Raw genomic sequence first — 25,278 nt, 5'->3', positions numbered from 1 at the left:
TCCAGGAAAGAATAAGGGCACTTAGACTGAAAAGAAGGGAGAAGGGCCGGAACAAGAAGTCTGCCCACGCAGCACGCCCCCCCCCCTCCCGGCAGGGTCCCTGACACGGAGAGCCGGAGCCTTCGCTCACACGGCGCCACGAGGGGCGGGGCCCTCACGCGTGACGCAGACCCACAGCATCTGTAGCATCGCAGGAGAAAGGGGGCATTTGTCCCGAGTGAAGGGCATTCATCTCCATCAGCCGCGCACCGTGAAAACGCACGAGGCACGGCGGGCCCCAGAGAAATGCCTCTCGGCCTCGCTCTGGAAACCAAGCTGCGGGTGGGCCGTGTGAGTGTGACTTGTCCTCAGCCCCCAGGGCCTGGGACAACACCCGGCAGGCTGAGGGGGCCGGCAGGGGGTCCTCCCGGGATAAATCGCCCTCGAGGCACATGACCAACAGAAACACCAAGACTGATTGCATTTGGGGAAAGGGAGAGTTTATACTTTTTTTGCCCTCTATACATTTGCAAAGTTTATAAATGACTTGAATGTATTCAAATTATTGCAAGAAAAATACTTACACGGAAGAAACGAGCCCGGCGGTGACGCGGGCCAGAGGCAGGTGTCGTTGGAAGGCTAGGTCCCCACGCTGGCCGGCTCATCCGCCCCAGGTGGCACGGCGTCCTTCAACGGGTGGCCACCTGGCCCCGGCCTCGCAGCGCTGGAAGGAACTGGGGACCCCCACCTGAGGGCACGCAGAGAAAAGACAACTCCACCCCCTTCACGGGGCTCCGGCCACTTCCGTGCCCTCAACGCACGGTCACCACCTCTGTCTGTCACCTTCCTGCCTGAACTCGGCACTCTGCTTCAACGCTTCCCGGCAGAACCGGCCGTCTCCCAAAAACTCTGCCTGTGGGGACGGCCAGTTCCGTTTCTTCACACAAAATCCAGAACTGCAGCCTTGTCGGCAGGACCCAAGCCGATTCAGCGCTCACCGGCGCAGGCCGCACCACGCACACCCTCCCTCCCTCCCTCCCTCCCTCTCCGACCCGACAGTGCACGGGCGCACCGGGCGGTCCCCGTTCTCAGAAGTTTAGGAAAAATGTTTCCAATCCAGGAAGAGTGTTCAAACACCAAAGACATTTTAAGGGTATTGTGTTGTCAGAGAATCTGAAATATTCACGGATAAAATGCACATACAATATAAATAAGAGAGTAGCTTGCGGAATATAAAAAAAAATTTCTCAAGGGGACCAATCAGAACTTCACTAAAACCTATGAATGAAAACATACGCTTAAACTATAGTGTACATCTCTGAGTGGGGCTTTTAAATTTGCAAAGAAATGGAAATATAGTACTGCAAGATCATTTAAAGGATATTTTCCAAATGTACAAACAATAATAAACACACAGAAAAGCCTTGGGCAATGTGCAACTTTCAAAATTACCGTCACGACAGCCAAACAAATCCTTAACCACTTTTTATGCGGATTCATTTATACCGTTTCCATGCAGAGAGCGCATCAAAGATACGAAGACAAAACAAAACAAAGTGAAAAACTCTTCAGTGTCTGACTCACATTCTGTCCCCCAATGTGTTCACATTTAAGAGTTGCATTTTCAATGTATGAGCTAAGAATTTTCAATGTTTCTCCAATAGTTCGTGTTGACGTTTACCTTAAGAATTATTTAAATGCTACGATGCTAAGAACTAAAACACATACTTCAACTTTCAAAAATAAAATAGTCACCCAAGTTCACAATCGTGTTCCTGTCCACTGCCCGAGGAGGACTGAGAGGCCCGCGGTCCCCAGCCCCGGCGCCGCGCGGGCGGGCTGGGTCTGTCCTGGCGGTCTCCCCCGGGGTCTCTCCCGCCGCGCGCCGCCTGCGGCCAGCCCCAGGGTCCATGCGAACACAACCCACCAGCGCGCACTCCGCGTCGGCGCCCGGACCCCGCTCCCCCGAGAGCCGCTGCGCTGCTCTCGCTCTGCCAGCACGCAATCCGCTCTCTCCAAAGTCACTTGGGTTTTGCAGGAAGGCGACTTACACGGGGACAGAATGAAGCTTGGATGAAAACTGGTTAAGGATTCGAAGCACGCGAGTGCCGGCGCGTCGGCGCCGGCACCCGGACGGAGGCGGGGGCGCGGCCTGCACGGAAACACTTGGGTGGTCTCGGCGTCGCTCCCCCGGGCGCTCAGCTGCTCGAGGTGCAGGCGTGCATCCTCTTGGCGACGTCGTACACGTAGGTGACGTCCGGCCGCTTCTCCGGGTCCGGGTTGATGCACGTGTTCACCAGCTGCCGGAGCTGCGGACACAGAGCGCGGGCGCTTAGTGGGCGTGCGTGGGCCCGGGGCGGCTCCCACTCCGGGGGGGCGGCTCCCTCTCGGGGGGGGGGGGCGGCTCCCACTCCCGGGGGAAGGGCACGCCCTGGCCGAATATTCACGCGCCCAGAAGTACGCGCGACCACTGCCGGAGACCACGCAGTCGCTGGAACGTTCTAAGGGGCGTATTCGTTGGCGAGCATGCGTGGCCAGAGGAAATGCACCCATTCCGACAACGCGGACGCGCCTGGAGGGCATCGTGCTAGGCGAAGCCAGTCAGAGACAGGGAAAGTCAAGAACCACCTGACTGCACTCACGGGTGGGCTGTACAACCGAAATGGACAGACGAACGAAAAGCGAAAACAGGAAAAACCTCACAGACACAGACCACATTAAGGCGGTCACCAGAGGGAAGGGGGCCGGGGAGGCACAGCTGGAGGGGACCAAATGCTCGGCGGCGGCAGGCGGCCTGACTCTGGGTGGCGGGCACCCACTGCCCACACAGCCCTGGCTCTCGGGACTGTGAAACCCACACAGTCTAATCAACCAGGGTCTCCCCAGCAAATTTCATTGTTTCAAAAGAGGTCTTTTCCACAATCAGGAGCCAGATTTTTTTTTCCGCCTTATAAGTACGTCTTTAGGAATAATTTAGATCTTTTGAAAATTTGCATTAACTCTTTCTGGCCAGTACAGTAGCATGTTCTACATTATTGAATTACTATGGTTTCTTCACAGTCATCAACTTCTACCCTCTAGAGGAAACTGGAGTGCGGACAAAACCTGTGGGGTGGTCTGTGCACGGCGCGGTGGAATGGCGAGGTGCACCCCCAGAGGTGAGTGTGCTGGGGGGGGGGCAGGGTCTGGCCCAGCACCAGGGCGAGGAGGCGGAGACCAGGCTGCCAAGGGTCTGAATAGGCAAAAGGCCTTTACAAAACCAGGGAAGAAAAAGCTGCTTAATTCAGATGCTGGAAGGAAATTTAAAAGGCAACACAGAAACATTTAAATGAGAAAAAGCATACAAAGTAAAAATAAGATGAATTATTTATAACACGTCCAAAGCATTACAGAATCATGAGGCATGTGGAAATGAATGACTATTGGTTGTCAATAAAGTGGAACACACTAATATATTGTGATCTGTGTATTTCTAAAGAAATATCGAAGCACAGAGGTGGGCACCCAAACCGTGACAAAGAAGAGAGTGTTAACAGTCGCTGTCGGGGCGGTGACCCAATTGCCACCGAGTTCAATCACGTGCAGGTGGTGGCGGTGGGCTCCTTGTGCGTTACAGCTGCAGGTCGCTGACACCGCGGCTCCCCACGGGATAACGCAGGCCGCGGCGTGGGCGCTGGTGTTCCTCACCCCCATCTTCCGTCCTCCGAGACCAATTACTGCACCGGCCCCCCAGACCTGCCCCGTCCCCACCCAGCCTAGGACACGTGTGGGCACCCCCAGTGGGTCTAGGGGACACAGGCACACCGTATTCCAGCGCTGTGGGTGTTTGTTTACACAGAGTGATTCGCGTCTCCGGCCTGTGCACCGCAGTGTCCCAGTGACGGGCTGGGGGACCAGGGGGAGGGGAGGGAAGCAACCTCAGGCGGGTGTGAGGGACGTAATGTCTGTGTCACCGCTGAGGACCCGCCCGCGTCCTCGGGAAACCCGGGGCAAGTCCACGGGAGTCACGTGGCTCTACAGGGCCCCATGGGACACAGGACGCAGGGCCTGGCGCCGGACTCCTGTCTTCAAGGAGCAAGTCCCCAGCGTCACCGCAGAAGCATAACCGGACCAAGGGCCTGCTGAACTGTCTTTTTTAAACAAACAGGGGACATTGAAAGCTTAAACACCAAATCTTATGTGGCAACTTGAAGTGCGGGGGCGGACCGGCCTCACAAACAGTGAGAACAGGACCCTTCCTAAACCGTTTCAGGGAAGAGCAGAACGCTGTCCACGTGTCTGAGGAAACGCACAACCCTGAGATGATTCTAGAAGCGGCACGGTTATGTGCTGCACGCTGTACTAGTGTACATGCCCTTCCACGTCTCTAAGTCGAGTGTTCTCGCGCCCTGAGCACTGGTCACGGAGCGGTCAGCACCTCAAAACATCGGTGAGCGACATCCCCTCCCAGCACAGGCCGTGCCCGGTGCGGGGGTCGCCCCTGTAAGTGGTCCCGGGACGGGGACGAGGAGCGGCCTTCCAGCGGCAACTCAGAAAACACCGGCCGGTGGCGGCAACCCCGGGGATTGCTCCAGTTTCACTGAAATCGGAGACTCCGGGAACTGTAAGGCAGAGCCCTTTAGACCGCTCAGACGAATAAAAAAGCTTTATAGACCGAGTCTAACTTCAGAATATACAAACAAACCCATACCTGATACTTTTCCTCTTGTTTTTTTTTCTTATTTACCCAAAGTTACTCTTTTATGAGCTAACGCGAGGGTCACGTGTTTTCGCGGACTTTTCAGCTTTGTTAAAAGGCTTCTTGGGGCACAGGCTGAACTCCAATAGCAATGACTCGTGCATGTCCGGTGGAAAGTCGGTCGTCATTTGCAAAGCTCTCATGTAGTGTTTCCCTTCCCTTAAGGGAAAGACAGGGATGGCACCGGCCCGGCAAACTTGAACATTCTCGTTGCTCTGTCCCGCCGGCAGACGTGCGCGCGCAGCCTGAGAGGTAAGACCAGCCCCCACCCGCCCTTCCGTGCCCGTCCTGCCCGGTCACTGTCCCCCAGCCCCGGTCACAGCGCGCAGAGGCCGGGTCTGCACCGCCCCGCCGCCCCAGGTCCCTATTTGCCCCGGGAAGGTGGGCGTGAGGCCCTACCCCGTCTCTCCAACAGGAGCGCCCCCTCCTGGACTAAAGGAAACGGTGCGTTCCGGAGCTGACAATTCAGTACTCCGGTTTTATGGGAACCCCGCGGATTTACACTGTGAATCGCCCTGCAGACACCCGAAATCGGTTTAGTCGAATGAAAAGTCAGATTATTTCTCTGGTGTTCACACGGAGCCCGGCAGAGAGCCAGCGCGGTGCTTCTCCACCCGTGGGGACCAGAGTGAGCCGGGGCTCTCCGGCGCGGGGGGCACCTCCCCAGGCCCGGGGCGGCGGAGGGGACCCTCCGCTCCTGGTCTCCCCTCCTACAGCCGCCGGATGGAAAGCGCAGGCATGTGGCATCGTCTCAGGGAGGGAAAAACACCGGCAGTGGAGGTTGAAGCACCGGGAGGGGGACTTGAGAAGAGGAAGCCGCGTCCGTGAAGACAGTGCGTCACGACCCACTGGCGGTCCCGGCAGGTCTGCAGGGGCGGGTTGGGGTGGGGAGGGGGTCACAGGGCCTGACCCCGGTCCGGCTGCAACGCTGACACCCAGTGACCCAGTCCTCTGATCAGAAGTTCGGTTTAAGAACTTTATACTTCCCTCTGCACTGTTTCTTATGTTTTGCTGCATTAAAAAATTAAGTTCAGCGTGGAGTCTCCAACGGGCCGAGCTAAGAGCCTGCTCTGCAAAGGATGCCGGAGACAGCAGCGGGGACCCGCGGCACCGAGTCTGTCTGAGTTTTTTCTGTATCGTGAATTCTGCGTAATGACTTCGCAGCGTCCCCTACTCAGGGAGAGAAAATACTTATCCGCACACCCGCACTCCGAAGCTCTCGATCTGCGAACGCTCTGCGGAACCGGAACCGGAACCCCGAGCAGGCTGCAGTAACGCCGGGCCGCCCGCCCGCCCCTCCTCGCTCCGGGGAGACTCGCTTCCAGCGTCACCCGGACGGACGCCGCCGCGGCATCCCGTCTCGCCCGTCTCACCGGCGCAACAACAGACTCTACCCACGGCAGGAACCATGCTCTTCCTGGGATTTTTGGAAGGGACACCAGACAGCACGCTTTGCTTGGTATCTCCTCCACGAACCGGCCACGCCACGGGGCGGGGAGTGAAAGTGGAAGTGGTTTTGCTTTCCCAACCCCGAGACCTTCCGCCCGGCCCGGCTTTGATACCTGCCCCTGGGCTGCGGGCCGCAGCGCCGACTTCACACCGGCTGCAGCTGCGGGGGAGGGACCCCGCGGGCAGGCGCGCCTCCACCGGCGGCCGGGAGCGCGGCGTCATTAAAATCCCGCCGAAGGTCACCATGGAAACCGCCTGCTGAGGCCTCGCCGCGCGCTCCGCATCTCCTAATCAGCCACCATGTGAAATGCAAATGCAGACAGTCTGAAAATTAGTCGGGAAGAAGAGGGGCCGACGACGCGGCTCCGTGAAATATTCATGCGCCTCGTGGAAGGGGGAAGACGGCATGAGTGACACAACAAAGCGGGGGCCCTGACACCCCGCGATCACTCCGCGGGCCCGCGCACGCCCTCCTGCGCTCCGGGCCGAGGGCTCGGAGGCTGCTTTTGTGAAATGCCGTATTTATACGCCATGCCCGAAATAGTAATTAAATGGCTCACAGAATGGCCCGGGCATCGGATACAGACAGCCCTTCCAAGTGGTCGCCCCTGCCCGGCGAGGGTGCACCCTGACTCCCCCCACACAGCGCCCCCCTGGAATGAGAAGCAGGCATCACTGGTCAGCAGCCGCAAGACCACCAGAAAACAGGCACGTGTAACATTCCAGGGCCCCAAACGCTCTCCGTGGTAGAAACTCTTCAGAGATGTTTATTTTCCAAGTTACACCGACTCCGTTTTCCTGACGGACGACTAAAACCGAGGGCCAATCATTTCAAAACAGAGAGAGGGACGCCAGACTGCCTAATGAGTGAGCACGGTAACTGCTGTACATTTTCCCTGCGCCCCTCCCCATTCTCCGGGGGCAACACCGAACGCCGTCCCTTGAGAAGGTGAGACCCGCTGGCCCCCAGCGGTGACTTCTCCGGGGGCCGGCTGGCAGGCTTCCCGCAAGGGGTTCTGTGAGCCCCAGCTGGCCGGGGACCTGCTGCTCGCTAGAGCCTCCCAACTGGTGACGTCAGGGCGGAACTGGTGACGTCAGCGCGGAACTGGTAAAAAGTCAGGACGGAACTGGTAAAGTCAGGAAGTATTAGGCTAAAATGGGGGGATTCTGGGTGGAGCCAAAACAGTTTGTCTCAACGGGTCTCCAAAGCAAGTGAGGATGCAGACTCAGATCTTAGGACGGGAGGTCTTCTGAAATGTCCCCCCCACCCCAGCCACTGCTCAGCACGGGCCCCGGGGAACCCGCGCACACAGCGGAGACACGATGGGCACGGGCACGGCCAGGGGAGGGAGGGTCGGGCTGAGAGCGTAAGGCTGGGGACAGGCGGCTAAGACGCCCGTTCAGATTTCTGAAAAACACGAACCGGAGAGCGCTGCCAGAAGAGAAAGTTCTGGCCGCCCTGCCTGCCATCCTGAGACGGGGAGCAGGGAGCGGGAGGAGCTGCCCCTGCGCGGGGCCCGCCGGCCCCTGCACCGCACAGCCCGGGCCTGAGCCACTCGGGGCCGACTCCGCCCGGGCGTGTCCGGTGGCCCCAGGAGGCGCCGAGTCCGCCCCACGGCGGGGCGGTGTCCACTCCATACACGCACCGCAGAGTGGACTGGAACCACGCGTCTCCCAGGGAGCGGCGGCAGAGAAGACCGCCACTCCTGCCGCCTGGCCTCGCAGCCGTATGCATTCCGGGACACGGGTACTTCCCACACCGCGCACTGCTGGCCAGGGCCGCCGGGGGCGCGCGGACGGGGCACCACTTACCTCCTCCGAATAGTGGTCTGAGGGGAGCGGGGGGTAGTCGCACTGCTCGATCTTCTTGCACAGCGAGTACAGGTTCATCTTGTCGCCGTAGAAGGGGCTCTGCAACGCCGCCATCTGCAAAACACCCCGACGACACGGCACGGTGAGAGGGTGGCTCCGGAGGCGGCCGCATCAAGAGGTCACATGCGCAGAAAAGAGCCACAAACGCTTCCCAGAAAGTGAGCCGGACGCTCTTGATTTTTGACACCATCAACCCTCGATTTTTACGCACACCCCCTTTCTGGTCATTCTCTAGTAACTTCTAAAAATCTCACTTCAATGTTTGGTGGCTTTGTTCAACATTTAAAACTCCCTAAAAGGGAGAAGTGATGAACAGTAGTTATGTGTACACACACGCAACATAAAATAGTATTGCGGAAAAACAACATAAAGTAGTTTAAAATCCTCTGCACCTGCAACGCCATGAAAGCCACGAGTGTTATCTCATGACTAAACAGACACTGGTGGTTTACATCGAGCAGGTGATGGCCAAAAAATAACGAAACCCAAACCGAAGTGAAAGCAGAAGTGCCATCCAGCAGGGGTTCGAGGAAGACCACAGACAGGGTTCTCTCCTCCCGCGTAACAGCTGCGGCAGAAAGACAAACCCCTCCGTCGGAACTAGCAACTGATCTCGAGCAGGTTGCAAGGACTTCGAGCTTTTTTCCTCTTTTGATAACGTCTCAAAAACGCACTAAACGTGCTCAAAAGCGCCGCGAGTCAGACGCTACCTCAAGGCATCCAAATGAGATTTCTGATGCAGGAGAAAAAAAAATGGCTCGAAGAATGAACAACTTTAAAAAAGACATGGAATTTCAATGTGATTCCGGGCAAGGTTCCAACCTGACGCTGCAGGTGCAAGCAAGGGCCGCGGCGAGCAGGGCTACAAACTAAAAATCGATCGGAAACGTGCGCGCCCCGCTCGCAGCCCCCTCCCCCCTGCCCCCCCCCCAAGCCGCGGCGCGGGGTGTCCGCGGAGCGGCGGGCGCCCCGCAACCAGTCACCCTTCCCCGCGCGCGCTAATAAGTTTGATGGGGGAGGGCGGCGTGCGCACCCCCCAGACAGGCGGCGAGTGTGTGGAACACGCCGGCCCGGGCCGCGCTGCTCAGCGGGCGTCAGCGGGGACAGGACAGCTGAAAATGGCTCTCATCTGTCCGCGGGCGCCCGCGGCTTAACCCCTTCGGAGCCGCAGCCGCGGCCCCACGGAGAGCCGCCTCGGGAGGAGCTGCCCCACGCGAAGAGGAGAGAGTGGACACCTGAGTGTCCCCAAACGCGGAAGACACTCCCTCGGAGAGGACATTTCTAAGGGAGGCCCTCCGGTCATAATCACATTTTGGGTTTTCTGTTCAAAATGCAAGGTCACGTAGTGGCAAACCAGACTAGGACAGAATGGGGGGGGGCGGGGGTCAACTGCCCCGTCCCTGAGGCTGAGCACCCCAGGTGAGTGCCCCCAGCTCACCACCTGGGGCCCGGGGCCCATCACAGGACTTCTGTCTCAATCCTGCAGTGCTTAAAAAAAATAAAAATAAAAAAAAAAACCCACAGCGAAACCCAGCCTGTCCCCTAAGGAGTTAAACGGGAACGGTCTATTTTCATGCATCTCCTGCTTTGACAGATGAAAAATGTCAACTGTCCTGTTTTTATTTTCCAGCTTTTGCACTATTCATCTGGTTCATTAGTGCAGCGCGGCGCTGCCCTGACAGCTGCTCGGCCGCGCGCCCGGCAGCTGAATTTTTCAGGCTAATTTGATCCTCCGCGCGGAGCGGGCGGCGGGATGATTGACTTGCCCCTGACCTCCGGGGTCCGGCGGCGCTGATTAGTATTCCGGGGGCGTCGGCGGGCCGGGGGCCCGCTGTCTGTCTGCGGGGCTGGCGGCAGCTCCCTCTTTCTCTGAACGGTAAGCCACCAACCTACAACCGTGCCCGGGCGCGGCCGCTGCGCCGAACAATGAAGGGGGTGTGTAGAACCGGCTTTCCCGTGTAAAGGGCCGTGTCGCGGAGGCACCGCGTCTCCGTGTAATTAGTAAAGTCTACTTTGTTGCATATCAATTAAAACGGCACTGCTGGGGTTGTGTTTTTTTTTTTTTTGAGGTTTCAGGAACATTTGAAAGTCTAATTTTCCGAGTTTCCAATACATTTTCAAAAACAGGCTTCCGACGCCTTCATTGTAAATTCTCAGCGCGACGGTGTGGAGTACCCGGGTGCTCTCAGGGCCGGTGTTTTAAGGCTCAGTGACTGGGCGTTTCTAGTAACACGGTATCATTAAAACCCAAATGGACGCAGACACAACGTAAACGCAAATTAAACCTTTGGAAAAATTCTAGTTCTTCCCAAGGACCTGCATGCGGGATTTGAGAAAATGCACCAAGATGAACTCTAATGCTAACGTGATAAGTTCCTGAACTCAAAACCACGCACAGCGCAGAAGCTCGTGGCCGCGGGAGGGTCCAAAGAGGCAGTGCCCGCTCTGGTGGCCACCTTCAGTGCGGGGGTCCGGGGGGGGCACGGCCGCGGGCAGGCACATTCGGACACGAAGGGTCACTGCAGTTTTGACGCGAGAGCCTGCTGGCCCTCAAAGCATTATGCAAACTTCACCAAAGACACTTGCAGCGTCCACCAAACCGTTCCATGGCTAAATTTAATCCCACAAGAGGAATTCCACGTGGCTGTTTATTTTAGGTGTTTGGAGGGAAAGTGTTGCTTTGGTAATACTGGACTACGGCCCAAAGGGATCTACGATGACTGAACAGGAATAAAGTGTTTTAAAATGTATAGTGCCTTTTAAACATCATAGTAACTTAACAGGATCAATTCAGTTCTTGTTAACACTGTGCAAAATTACTGACAGAATATAGTGAGCATGAATCTCTTATAATCTCACGTGCACACACAAACGTATTTGTTATATCACCAACTCATGATTTTTCATAATAAAAATGATCCTACAGGTATAATTTAAGCACATTTAAAAATCCTTTCTTTTTAAATAATCATTAGTCACTGTAGTAGGAAGAACAAAATAAATAATCTCAAAATAAATAGTCTCTTCAGATTTGGAAACATGGAACTGCAATCAATAAACTGATAATTAAAGACCATGGCATGCATTAAAAAAAATAAACACAACAGTTTCTCAGGGTCCATGCCCAAGCACGTGTGAGCCCTGGGGAAGGGGACCTCGCTCTGTGTTCCCTTCAGGAGGCCGAGAAACACGACCGAGAGCGGGAAATGATGCATTGGTTTCTATGTATCCACTTGGACTTCCCTTGTGCGCATTAAAGTAGGAAGATGACTCCATGGACTATTTCCCTTCCCTTTACTTTACTAAAAGGGTTATTCGAATGCAGGCTAATTTTAAATTAACGCCTTTAACTCAAAGCCTGTAACCCCAGGAGGATCGCCCTTCAGTAAGAGGACAGAGTCACTGGCTTAAGAAGCCCCCACCTGCCGACAGTCCGCGCAGGGGCGGGGCCGACCCGGGCACCGCGGCAGTGTCTGCCGGGGGACCCGCCTCCGTGACCCCGTGCCCCTTCGCCACCTCCGCGGCAGCAGAGCCGGGGGGAGCACTGCACCGAGCTGGAGCCGCACAAACTGTTACTCGGGGAAGTGAAACAAAGTGACAACCTAGAAGCGGGCTGGCTTGTGAGCTAGGCTTAAAGCCCAACTGCTCCACGTGAGAGGGGGGAAAAGGTGGCGACAGAGACCGTTCCCGAACTTCACGGTTTAAACCGTTCCACTGCACCTCCTGCAGTGCACGGGGGTCGCACGTTTGTTCACAGATGCTCAGATGCACACTTTCATAGGTGAGATGTGCTGGAAAACAGCACGTGAACGTTAAAAAAGTTTAAAAAGAAAATTCCCATCAACAGAGAAACAATCAAAAATACATTAGAGAAAGTAAACGTGCAAGAACGTGTAGTTCATTAAATTCTCCCATAAAAGCGGTGACTGAGGGAGAGCATTAACTCTTCACGACGATTAAAACCCTAACGACCGGCCACGGCCAGGAACAACCAGCGCGCACGCGCGCACACTGTTTAAGAACAGGGGCGGCGGGCGCGGCCCGGAGACCCGCTGCGGCGCGGGCGCTCTGCGGCAGGCAGGACCTACCTCGTACAGGAGACAGCCGAGGGACCAGATGTCCGACTTGAAGTTGTAGCCGTTCTCGTGGATTCTCTCGGGAGACATGTAGTACGGCGTCCCCACTGCCGAGGGAGACAAGAGGGGCACAGGCGTGAAGGCGCAGCCGGGGCGGGGCGCTACGCCCAAAATCCTGGGCTAAGAACGTCAGCGAGAGCACTCATCGCACCCAGAACCCTGTTTCTGAGAACACGCGGAAGGTCTGCGTTTCCTCTCCGCGCCCTGCCCCTCGCACCGCCCCCGGACCCCCGCTCTGCACCCACAGGGGCCGGGTGCGTTCGGCTTCAGTGACCTCTGCCTCTTCACCGGTCCGCGGAGGATCCAGGGAACAGCAGTGAACCGGGAAGGGGCATTCTAACAGGGAAACCTGGGTGCGCGGTTCACAGGGACTTCATTTCCTTCCTTTAAAAAATTTCAGGCTGGCACGCCCCAAACAAGCACGATACTGTAATCCTTCCTTTAAATATTGGCATGTAACAATGGTGTGCACGCAGGTAGAGTACGCATCCATGAGTCACGCTCGTTAACTGTTACAGAAACATCTCAGAACTCGTGGCCGCTCTCATACGAGAAACTATGTAACCATTAACCTTCCCTACCTCACTCACTCCTGCTTTAGACAGGATGTAACAGACGATCGGACATCCAAGGGTTCCAAAATAATGCATGTGAGAGGTTACCGAAATCTCTGAAAAACAATGTCAGTGGTTGCCACCACTGAGACCTTTTTAGAGACAGGATACTCTAGGTAATTTTTGGGTTTGTTTGTTTTGATGTGTCAATACCTTTTCCCTATGCACATTCAAGATAAAGCTAACAATAAATGTTAATAAATATTTACTAAACATTTAAAAATAAACAAAGGCATATACATTCTATTTTGTAGGGTAAAACTATTTATGGCTTTCAACGTGAAAATATTAAATTGCAACCTCAGAGGCCTATTGCACCATTATTATGAGCCTAAGGCGCTTTTTTGCCAAAAAGAAAAATCAAGGTTTGAGAACAGTATTTGAGGATCTAAGTTGCCTGAAGCAGGAGCTACCCAAACACACTGCTACCATGGAGGAAAGGAAATTCCCCTCTTTCTGTTCCTTTCCAGCAACACCCAGGCATTTTCTGCAGACCCTAGTAAGACCGTGGCTCACCAGGCGGGGCCGTGGCGTCTGGCGAGAGGCAGCGAGGACAGACCCGGCTCCCCTTACGATCCAAGCCCGCACCGCAGAGGCGGGAGTCAATTTTCCAAAATTAGAATGAAGTGACAGCCTCATGACTGAGTGTGGAAACGACACCATGTTCAAGGCGACAGTGTCACGAACCGCTATTCACAGGGAATGTGATCTGGGCGGGAGTCCGCTTCCCCTAAAGCCCCGCGCCGCGGTCGGATCTCGGGCGAGGACGACCAGGGAAGGAACAGGCGAACGGGGGCAGCGGGAGCTTACACAGAATGCGGGCTCTTTGGCAGCGGCACAAAGGAGACGACCTTGAAGACATAAGTCCCTGAATGGCAGCATGTGCTTTGAGGACAGACACGTACATTCGACACTTCCCGTCTGGGTCAGAAACGTCAAGAAACTGCGAAACTGCTGGGTGTGGAGAGTCTGCCCCGGTCCTGGGTGAAACGGAGGGGGGCTCTCTGGCTCTGGGGTTCCAGCACCCCCCCCCCTCCCCGAGTCTGCGTGAGCGCCGAGGGCTGTGGACAGGGACACTCGGTCTGGACAGGGACGCCCCTCTGCGCGCCGGCAGGGCCGCGGGGAGCTGGGCTAGGAAAGGCCGTTCCCAGGCTCCGGGGTTCAGGACAGGGCGCAGGTGGCTGGCCGCTGCTGCTCCTGCGTCTTAGACAAACACTTGTGACAGCCGAGAGGTCACCATTGGAGACGAGCTTCTTCCCAGAGCAACTGTGCAATTCCCGAGAGGGTGAGAGCTGGAGACACTGTGGAGAGCGGCCCGCAGTGCGGACTGAGCACGCGCGTCCTCGGCGGCTCCGGACCCCGCTGCGGGCGGAAGGATGCGCCTCGCAGAAGGGTGGGCGGGTGTGGGGAAGCCGCCGCGTGAGCACGGGTGGCAGCGGGCACGCCAAGTGCAGCCGCGTGGACGCCAGTTCAAGCGCGCTCCCTTTCCAAGATGACATCAGAGGATGTCTCCCACTGGGACACGTGTGGGCAGCGTGAGCTCGGGAGGCTCGGGTGGGAGAACCCTGATGCCGGTCGGAGGGGGCGGTGCGCTCACTTGGCCGCCCGGTCACCGAGCCAGGGGACAGCGTGCTGCGCCGGGAACGGCGGAGAGCGGTTACTCCTTCGCCGACGATAGACGACGGCAATGACAAAGACCACAGAACCCCCCGAGGGGGTTCCAGCGTTGGTGAGCACAGGGGCCGGCCCAGGGCATTCTCGCTGCCTTTAAAAGTCAGTTCGGTTTTCAGCGCGTGGAAGCACAGACGGTAACTAAGATCCCAAAGGTGTGTGCGCAGAGAAAACGCTCCGTGTCCCCGCTCCGGGGGGCACTGCGGAGGCCGGCAGAAGGCCCGCCGCGCTGGAACGTCCCCACTGTCCCGCTGTCCCCACTGTCCCGCTGTCCCCACTGTCCCGCTCCCGCCCGGCTTCCCGTTCCACCGGAGGCCGTGGTCCGACAGGAAACGCGTCGTCGTTCGTCGTGGGTGCGGTGATTGTGGCTTCGGTGGAAACACATCCGCCGTGACAGCAGGTGACGCCCCGCCCCGCCCCGCCCCCAGCCACTCAGACCCACCTTCGGAGTCTGCAGGCCACGCGGGAGGGTACAGGGTCAGACCGTGTAGCAGATTAATTTCTCTAATGAGGTTTTTTTTAAATTCACTTTTTTCTCCCTCTCTACTCCAGTTTGTGATGGAGTAGCCTCTCGGAAGCAGGACTGGTACTAAGAGGAGAAGCCCCTTAAGAATTAAATAAACTTTCTTATTTAATAAAAAAAAACCTAATAATAAACTAGCAGGAATGATAGAAAAGGAGTGGTTTATAAAATTTATATTTTCTTAAGTGTGGTATTTTCTTCCTTAAAAAACAAATGTACTTTACAAGGCACTAAAGGGGTTAACCCAACGAGAGGGTGTAACATTGGTAAATATTTATGAACCCCACAGATACACAGACATAAAGCACATATTAACAGAAAGAAGGAGAAAATGGACAGCAGTACAGCAACAGTGAGGGACTTGAACACCCACTTACAGCAGCGGGTGGATCACTCAGACAGAAGATCAATAAGGAGACGGTGGCCTCAGACAACGCGGCAGGCCAGATGGACATGGCTGACACGCGCGAACATTCCATCCGAAAGCAACGGAGCACACGTCCTTTTCAAGCGCGTGCAGAACGTTCTCCAGGGCGGACCGTGTGCTGGGACACACCCCCGTTCTCAGTGACTTTGCAAGGACAGAAGTCATAGCGAGCATCTTTACTGAACAGAATGATATAAAACTAGAAATCAATGACAAGGAGAAGCCTGGGAATAACAAGTGGAGACTCAGCAATATGCTATTAACAACCAATAGATCAATCAACAAAGATATCAAAGAGGAAATCAAAATACACCTTGAGACAAATGCAAATAAAAGCTCAACATTCCCAAATCTGTAGTAAGCAGCAGAAGCAGCGAGAGGGTGTTTGGGGTGCTACGGCCTAGCCCAAGACACAAGAGTAATCTCAAATAAACACTCTAACTTCACATCTAGAGCAACTGGAAAGAGAAGAGTAAACAAAGCCCAAGTTAGAAGAAAGGAAATTATAAAGATCAAAGAGAAAATAAATTCAGTAGAGACAAAAAGTAGAAATCATCAATGAAGACAGAAGCTGGTTCTTTGGAAAGAAAAGCAAAACGGATGAACCTTTAGCCGGACGTGTCAGAGAAAAACAGAAAAGGCCAAAATGAGTAAAACCAGAAATGAAACAGGGGAAGTTACAACCGATACCGCAGAAACACGAAGTTGTGAGGGAAAGACTATAAACAATTAATTATTCACCAACAAACAGGACAATTGAACAGAAATAACCCAATTCCTAGAAACACACAATCTTCTAAGACTAGCTCACGAAGGGACAGCAAATCTGAACAGACTGACCATCAGTAACAAAATTAAGTCGGCAATCAAAAATCTCCCAACAACTAAGAGAGCAAGTCCAGATGGCTTCACGGGTGAATTCTAATGCATATTTAAAGAGGATTTTGGTGTCCTCCAAATTATCCTGAAAAATTAAAGATAAACGTATACTTCCAAACTCACTCTATTGGGCCAGCGTTACCCAGACACCAAAACCAAAGGCATGAAAAGGCATCCATCCATCCACACAGGCCCCGACTCCTGGAAGAACACAGCTGCACAAATCTTCAACAAAATGTTAAATTCACCAAATTCAAAAATACACTTAAAAAATCAAAACTATGACAAAGTGGGATTTATTCCAGGGCTGCAAGGATGTCTTAATGTCCACAAATCAATCAACTGGATATGCCACATTAGCAAAACAAAAGATAAAAATCAAGTAATCGTTGTAATAAGCAAAAAAAAAAATCATTTGAAAAAACTTAATACCAATTTATGGCAAAACTCTCAACAAAGTAGGTATAAAGGAAAAACAGCTCAGCACAACAAAGGCCGTCATGTATCACAAACCCACAGCTGAGATTACAACCGTAAGAAGCTGCCAGCTCTCCCTCTGAGACCAGAAATGAGACAAGGATGCCCACGTTTGCCACTTTTATTCATAGTATTGAAGTCCTAGCCACAGCAATCAGACAAGAAAAAAAAAAAAAAGACATCCAAATTGGAAAGGAAGAAGTAAGACTGTCACTTACTGCAGATGACATAATATTGTATATAGAAAACCCTAATGATTCCACCAAAAAGTTACCGGAACTAATGCATGAATTCATTAAATTTGCAGAATATAAAGTTAATATACAGACATCTATTGTATTTCTATATACTAGTAACTAAATATCACATTTAAATAGATGGACCAAAGACTTGAATGCAAGACCTGAGACCAAAATCTCCTAGAAGAAAATGCAGGCTACGAGCTTGTTGGCATTGGTCTTAGCAACATTTTACGGATCTGCCTCCTCCAGCAAGGGCAACAAAAGCAAAAATAAACAAATGGGACTATGTCAAACGGAAAAGATTTTGCACAGGAAAGGAAACTGTCAACAAAAAGAAAAGGTAATCTACTGAAAGGGAAAAGGTATTTACAAATGCTTTATCGGATAAAGAGTTATTATCCAAAACAGATAAAGAACTCATAAAAATAAATTCAGGGAAAAACAATCACATTAAAAAAATGGGCAGGGGACCGGAACAGACATTTTTCCAAAGAGGATGTACAGACACCAACAGGCCACGAGGAGATGCCCAGGATCACCAGTTCCCAGGGAGACGAAAACCAAAACCACCAGGTGGTACCTGCCGTACTGAACTTTGCCCTTTCTATCGTGTCGTCTATCAACCTTATAAATGTGACAGGTGCTCTGTGTATGTCTCCATCTTCAAATTCTATGATGAGAACACATCTGTCCCTTGCATCAAGCTTCTAGTCTTGGTAGGTGGCTCTCAGATTCCTTGACCATGACCCCCAGCAACACTGAGACCCCATGGGAAGACACGCTGCCCCTGAGCAAAGGTTTCAGGGACCGAGTTTGCTGTCGCACCTGCAGTGCCTTCTGAGAGCGTCTGCTCCATCATATTTTATTTCCCCGAAACTAATGCCGGTTGCAGCGTGCGAAATGGATTTCACAACTCGTCAGTGGGCTACAACCCGCATGGGAAACAGCGCTGAGCGTTTACAGGACTCTCGTGCTGCCCCATTCACTGAAGCACAGAATCCTGGAACCCACGGGGCTGTTCTCCCGCCCCAAACATGACGCAACTGTGGACTGAGGGGGAGGGGCCGGGAAGTAGAGAGACGGTGACTCAGCGAATGGGGGGGAGCCGGGGGGAGCCGAGGGACAGGTGAAGGCCTCTGAGTTTTTGGGTTTTGAGGATTTGAACATGGTTTGAACATCCATCAGCATAAGGTTTAGTGTTTCTGATGTTTAACCCTACATTCAGAAACTTTTTATTTAAAAAATCGCTGTTGAAAACTGGGAACATGGCCACCTGCACAGAATGACACTCTGTGCTGAATCTTACCACAGAGAACGTGAGAGAACAGGTTTTACTGTGTGTTGATTTGTGGTCACGGAATCAAGTAACAGACATAACAGATGCAAAGTACATAGACAATTCAAAACCTCAAAGACTTGCTAGTCTCCTGAGGATTGGTACATACAAAAAATTTTGGAAGTGTGTGTTCCTATTAATGAATCAAGATCAGTGGAAAGAGCACCCTTTATTTGGTGTTTGAACTGTATTTAAAAAAAAAACAAACAGAGTACAAATGCATAATTATTACAAGACGCTCCTTACCTTTTGGAACCAAATTCCTAAAAATATCTTTACAAAGTTAAATAAAATTCGGTTCCAGGATAAACTTCATTTAAAGCAAACTTATTCATAATTTTATTTATAAACTACATACGGATTTGGTTTATTTGTAGTTTCACTAAAATTTAGACCTGCTCTACGGATAAATCGTGCCCTAAAGAGGTTATCCTCAGTAAAATAAAATGTAAAAAAACATGCAATATGATCTATTGTCCTACCATATTTTCTGTAAGCAAGATTCATTAGTGTAGGTGGTCACGGTTTCAATTACGTTTTGGAACCAGCTCTTAAAAGCAGTCTTCCACACTCGCCCTCTCACACACACGCCAGTAACAGACGAGGGTTACGAGGCTTCAGAAGTACAAACCGGAGTCAGCTGTCAGCAAACGTGAGTCGCGGGCGGGCTTCTACCCTCACTTGACCCACAGTCCTTGCAGGCAGAGGGCCCTCCCTGACCTTTCTCTAGTGTCACCGTGCGCAAAGGCAAGGCAGACCTGCGGGGCGTGTGAAGACCGGCTCTGCTCGCCAGCATTTTCCCGGACAAGAGCCGGCGGAGTCCCAGCGCCCCTGACACCCGGTGCCCGAGCGGCTTTCCGCCCAGGGATTCGGGGTGGCGCGCTGGCCCGTGATTGGCGGGCGCGCGCGCTGCGCCCGCGGGAGGGGGTGACTCCCCCCCGCCCCGAGGAGCCCCCACCCCACCCCACCGGCCCCCTCACCCAGAGAGTGCGCCGCGGTGGTCTTGGAGCTGAAGAAGCGGCCCAGGCCCAGGTCCCCGAGCTTCACCACGCCCGTGGCCGTGATGAACACGTTCGCCGGCTTGATGTCTGCGCGCGGGGAAGCCGTCGGGGAAAGAGGGGGTCAGTTTGGCCATTCTCAAGGACTGAAAACCGCTTTTCACGGCGGAATTTAAAGTAAAGCACAGCCTGAAAATAAGTCTGCTTGAATTCCGAAGCAATTACGTTACTTCGCGTGATTTTTATCTCTCTCGGTGTTTCTGCGCTCTCCGTCCTCTGAGAGACGAACAATCATGAACGCAGCACGTGAACACCACGACTTAGTTCCTTTCACGTGTTTGTTTCCCGTTGCCAGGGAAACTCTGGGGGTACTCAAAGAACAAAACAAATTTGTGTCTTTTTCACATCAACGTCAAATAGAATATCTTACTAAGTATTAATGTATAGATATATTTACATGAAACAGAAAAATCATAACTCTATAGACATATAATTTATGTAGACAGCCTTAGAAATCTTAGATGCTCAAATAAATAGTAAGTAAATTAAATAACATTTTTCATGCCCCCAAATCAAGAGGTGAGTTCCTCAGTGATGTAACCTTCACATTATGCCCAACAATTCGACTAATAACCACGAATATATTGAAGGCTGATGCTGAGAATTAAAGATCTAAGTAGCCATAATATACAGTTTATTTAGCTAAAAAAGAAAACCAAAAAATAAAACAAACTTCCTTACGCTTTCCTGCGTCTGCTTTTCTTCCTTTACCTACCAAATCCCTAAGACGCTCAGAAGAGTCGAGCAAAAACATAACTAATTCTTGTTCTTATCGGAAACCAAGGAGGGCTGGACTCCTAGGCTCATCATCCTAGTGGGGCTGTGACTCGGGGGCCGGCCGCGGGAGCGCTCACCTCTGTGCATGACCCGGCGGGAGTGCATGTGCTCCAGCGCGCTGCACAGCTGCACGAAGTACTTCCACACGGTCCTCTCCGGGATCAGCCGCTTCTGCTTCTTAAAGTGCTGTTGGAAAACGGAAAACAGACGTATAAGCACTACAATTCCTTTCGACTAGACTCTGACGTGCAAAAGTTCGTCAGTCAGAAAAACACCTACTTTATCTCCCTATAACCAACCAAAGGGTCACTGGCTCTCCAGGGAACAATGATCCCAGGACTTTCACCAGACTTCACAGCTCGACTTCTCCCACTTGTACGGAAAGCGAGCACAGGCCAAAGATCACGGTCTCTGCGATGTCCGACTATTCCAAAACATTAACACCTACGTAAGGTCGTCTCTTCTCCTAAGAGGAGGACGTCGAATTTCACGGGGGGAAGAGCCAGAATAAAACATGCTAGAAACCTGAAGGTATGTGTGTTGCTTAAAAGACAATTCTTCTGCTGACAGAGGTTTCACTACAGAATTCCTTCTAAATCAACAGTAAAGTCTCCCTGGTGACCTGAAATATCACTTAACTTATTAAGCATTTAAAGGATTTAAGTAAAAAACCTTCGCACATATTTCTGTTGCACGTGGCAAGTCAAACCTGCAGTCGGCTCTGAGAGGATGAAACGGGACCTCAGGGGTGGAAGAAGCCACAGGCGGCCGGGCAGACGCCCAGCGCCCTCCGGCAGCGAGGGGGAGGGGCCGCCGCCCGGGGCGAACTGCCAACCAGCAGTGCGAGAAAGTCCACTTTCTATATTTATTCTAATTCTACACTTTAGAGTTTACTCATAGTATACGTCCCCTGGACGCGCCCGGGCCCCCGGCTCCTGCGTCCTGGACCCCACACCCGCCGAGGAGCACGCCTGGCCCGTCGCGCCGCACCCGTCAGGAATGTGCCGCCGCAGTCCGGACAGAAGCGCAAAGGCGGCGAGTGTGCGCCTGGGGCCCAGGCGCGCTGAAGCACAGGAGAGACGCGATCACGAGGCAGCGAGACCAGGGACGTCGCGAGGACCGGGGCCAGGCGGCTGCCGGTGTCCGCCCCTTCCCTGTGTGGGGCCCGAGGACAGATGTGACGATGGGCCTTTCATTCGGTGTGAGGAAAGGTTCCCGCTTGGGAGTGCCGTCACATCTGTGTTAGACGTGCCACTGACAGCAGCCACGGCCACCTGGTACAGCCGACCTGACTGTGAGGCTGCGCGGGACGGGCTGCAGGACTGGCCTTGAACCCGCCGTGCCCTGGCCGGGCCTCGGCCTCCCCGCGGCCTGAGGCCGAGAGTCTGGAGACGGCCGAGGCGGTGCCGCCGCCGCCGCCTCTGAGCGCGGCTCTAGGGCTCCACGGCCCCCGCTGCAACTAGAGCACATTTTCTCACCCAAAAGTTGTGGTACTTTATAGGAATAGCCTACCCTTCAAATCTCCGGTTAACGAGAACAAAGGAAGCAATAATAATAATAACGATGGTTAGGCCTTCGAGGCCCCCACAGGCCCGGGTAACACGACACGTGGCCTCCACGGAGAAGACAGGCGAGTCAGAGGTCTTTGTCCTTTGTCGTAAATTTGGGCTCAGGTCAGACCTCTGCCAGCAGAAGGGATGTCACTTTCCCAGCAAACACCCCTCCGTCATCCCAGTGCAGTTTGGAGACGACATTTTGCGGCGGTCACTTCAAAGGATTCGGTGCGCGGAGGCTGGGTGACCGAGAAGACAGGGTGTTGCTGAAGGCGAGGCTGACTGACAGCTGCTAGTGTGACATCGGTGGACTGTTCCTCTTTCTACGGAAACCCGTGTTCTCACCACCCTGAAAGGCACAGATATTGGCTCCACGCCATCTTGGGAATTACATAAACACGTAGAACAGTCCCGTCTCAGTCAGAACTTTGGTAAGCGACCCTCATCTGCAGCGCGTGAGAATTTGCCGAGTCGGGACTCCGGGTGAGGTCCGTGTATCTGAGCTCGCTCTGCAAGGCCCGAGGCCGGGCGGGGCTGCAGCCGCGAGCTGTGGATCACGCTCGTCGCGGGCGTCTGCTTCGACCCGAGGCTGTGACGAAACATTCCCACCCGAGCCCTGTGAGTCCGGAAAACCCACCCAGCGCTCAGCTGCCTCCGCACTACAGTTCGTACCAGATTTATCGACGGAATCTCTCCGCTCTCTGATCGTGCGGGGTATTACCAGAAACTGAACAGATATCCCGTCCTCCGACAGAGAGTGCGGAACAGGTGAAGCATTTTCTGGGCGATGAAGCCTTCGAAAAACAGAACCTTCCATTATTTAGCCAACAAAGAGAATTTTAAGTTCCTATAACGTCACAAAGTTCTCCCCCTAAAAACGCTGTCTTTTGAACACCGGGACGTTACTAGCAAGGAAACAAAGTATTTTCAAAGTCGATAAGAGCATACGAGCACAGCCGTTACTGCAAGGCGGGGCACCGCCTGCTGCCGCACGGACAGTGCTAAGAAGCTTCCGTGCCCCTAAAACCGGGAGAGCCGGCGCGTGGACACGCCGACGACCTTCCCCTCCCGCATCCGAGCACCGGAGCCGCGCGCACGGGTCCGCGACCGCGCGTCCTCTCGTCCGGTTACACCCGGCCGCAGGGGGCCGCCGGGAAGACACTTCACACCCCTGGCCAGGAGACCGCGGCGGCGGGGCAGCACTGAGAAGAGCAGCGAGACGTGGGCAGAGACCCACGCGGGAGGGGAGCCGGAGCGTCCCACCTCCCCCGTCTCCGCCGCCAGCCCGCCGCCCGGGCGCGCCCCCTCAGTCTGGGCCCGCCGTGGGCCAGCACCGGCCTCAAACGCCCGGGGCAGGCAGCTCCCGGAGAACCGTCTCCCGCTTCTCCCAGGTAAGCGCCGCCGCAAACCTGTGCGCCACCTTCCTGTGCTGCTCGCGGAGCGACCATGGTCACCAAGGTCACCAGAGTGCGCCAGCCGCAAGTCACCGAAATCCTGTCGCTCCGCGCCGCTTCACCGCCCAGCTGCTCTAGGAGTGGAGAAGCCCTGCGCGACATCTGTCAGCAACGCTGCAGGCTCCGTGGGACACACGCGCCGCACGCAGACGTCGGTCCGTGTGGGCTCTCACACGGCGGGGGGGGGGGGCACACGTGGGTGTCACGTACGGGGACCCCACGTGCACAGCGCGGGGCCGCCTTCAGCTTCGCAGCGGAGCTGGCAGACAAGGGAACAGACCGCCTTCGGCAGCCCTGGCCCCTCCCACGCTCCGCGCCAGGGGCTGGGAGGGGGAGGGGGAGCGGGTGCCAGGTGAGCTGCAGTCACCGAGTGGACAGGTGGCGCTCTGCTGGGAAGAGCTCCTGGCTCTACGGAGCCCGAAGGTCAAGAGGGCAAGAGACGTTTGATTTCCGGCACAGCCTCTAAGGCTGCATAAACGCAAATGAAACTGCGTCTGCAGGTGTAAGAAACCCCCCACCGAGAAGATGAACGGGATGTGTAAGTTACAACATGTTGCTCTTTCAGCTAATGTATCAAAGCTCATGGAAAGCAGAGTCCTCACACCTCACCCCGAAACTCCCCGGTCTGGGTGTGAAGTCCCCTCCCGTGGAGTGTGCGCCGCGCTGGCGGTGAGCAGGCAGAACGAGTGAGGGCCCTTGCACTGCGGCACCGTGCGCGGCCGGAAAGGACGCCGCAGAGGGAATGGGGTCCCCGAACCAGCTGCTCCCCGGTCTCCCAGGAGCGAGGCTGGTGCGGGCAGGCCGAAGCCAACCCCGGCTCACGTGTGTCTGAGGCTGGCCTCTCCCCGCCTCCTCGCCAGGTCTGCGTCCCCAGACGAGTCCCTCCACGTGGCCAGGGCGGACCCGGCGGCCCTGGGGAAGAACTCCACAAAACCGGGCGGACACCGGCCGGCCCGACCTGACGGGGGGCGTCGTGCGGAGGGCGGAGCGCACGCACACCGCGACTGGGTGGGCGCAGGGAAGCCCGTCTGGCGCGAGGCTGTCCCCCTGCAGAGTCCGGACCCCGGTGATGAAGAAGTACCCGACGACAGGTCCTGGGCTTCCTTGCCTGTCAAGGCCCATCTGGGAACAGTTTCCTCCGACCGCAGCCGCGGGTTCTCCTCGTCACTAATTAGAGAAATACCGAGCGTTTCAACCATACATCGCTTAATTATGTTTGTCAGCCTGGTCTAAACCAATTAATTATTCACTGGGAAGATCTCTGATGCGAGGCTGTCCGCGGGTTTGCTGCCGGACACCCGACGAGGAGCTGCGTCTGCGCTTCTGTCTTCTCCCCAGTTGGGCCGGAGACGGGAGACAGGGGGCGGCGCCGCTGTGATGGTCTGCAGCGCGCCTCGCTACAGAGGAATGAACGGATCACGTCCTTACGTCTCCGGCACCTGCCGCTGCCCTGCCCGCGGCCTCAGGTCCCGGCACGTTCCTTCAGAGGAGAAGTTCGTGTGAATTTCCTCCTCCTGGAGTCCACTTTACGAAGGCCAGCGCGCAGCACACACACCGGAAAGCAGTGACGGAAGTTCCCAGGGCTGCCTGGGGAGGGGAGGCCCCCCTCTCAGCCGGCGGTGCTCTCTCTGCACCTCGGTGGCTCCCGTGAGCGCGGGGCGGGGACCGCCATGGGGCCCTGGGGCCGAGAAGTGTGCCAGGCGTAAAACCGTGCACTCGCACGCACACACCAGCCCCTTGGTGTGCGGCACGGCCATCAGCCCGGCCCCGCCCTGGAAACGGGCCAGCAGAGCAGACGAGGTCCCCGGACTCCGCCGAGCTGCGAGTCAGGTGGGGACAGTGCCGTCCAGGCACCATCAGACACGGAACACGACGATCCCGCCGCCTGGCTGCGTGACTGTGTGGGTCTTGAGGCTTGGCCTGAGAGGGTGACGTCTGTATGGGGAACTGAGTGACGCAGACCAGACTGTGTCACCCACAGGCAGCCCTGGGGGGGGGGGGGCTCAGGGCAGACCCCTGCACGCAGGAGGCCCAGCCGCCCCAGGACCTGGGAGGAGGGGGAGGGGGGCTGGCGCACAGGAGGCGGCAGGGCC

The 25,278-nt window shown here is 54.9% G+C and overlaps 1 protein-coding gene across 2 annotated transcripts in view; it reads right to left on the bottom strand.

Annotated features, from left to right (window-relative positions):
- Positions 1 to 1,102: 1,102 nt before the first annotated feature.
- The window catches only part of NEK7 (NIMA related kinase 7), a 66,998-nt gene continuing 42,822 nt past the window's right edge, over positions 1,103 to 25,278 (bottom strand). For both annotated transcript variants that reach the window (XM_045861623.1, XM_045861622.1), the window contains 5 exons: positions 20,256 to 20,364; positions 19,324 to 19,431; positions 12,127 to 12,221; positions 7,979 to 8,092; positions 1,103 to 2,288 (listed from right to left, as the gene is read on the bottom strand). In XM_045861623.1, the coding sequence (XP_045717579.1) occupies positions 2,178 to 2,288; positions 7,979 to 8,092; positions 12,127 to 12,221; positions 19,324 to 19,431; positions 20,256 to 20,364 (537 nt within the window). In that variant the 3' untranslated portion in view covers positions 1,103 to 2,177. The remainder of the gene's footprint in view (positions 2,289 to 7,978; positions 8,093 to 12,126; positions 12,222 to 19,323; positions 19,432 to 20,255; positions 20,365 to 25,278) is intronic.

This window comes from Phyllostomus hastatus, unplaced genomic scaffold (assembly GCF_019186645.2).
Source record: "Phyllostomus hastatus isolate PE091 unplaced genomic scaffold, TTU_PhHast_1.1 phas_contig_148, whole genome shotgun sequence".
NCBI classification, from domain to species: domain Eukaryota; kingdom Metazoa; phylum Chordata; class Mammalia; order Chiroptera; family Phyllostomidae; genus Phyllostomus; species Phyllostomus hastatus.
The sequence above is the reverse complement of the archived record's forward strand: the minus strand, read 5'-3'. Positions and strand labels throughout refer to the sequence as shown.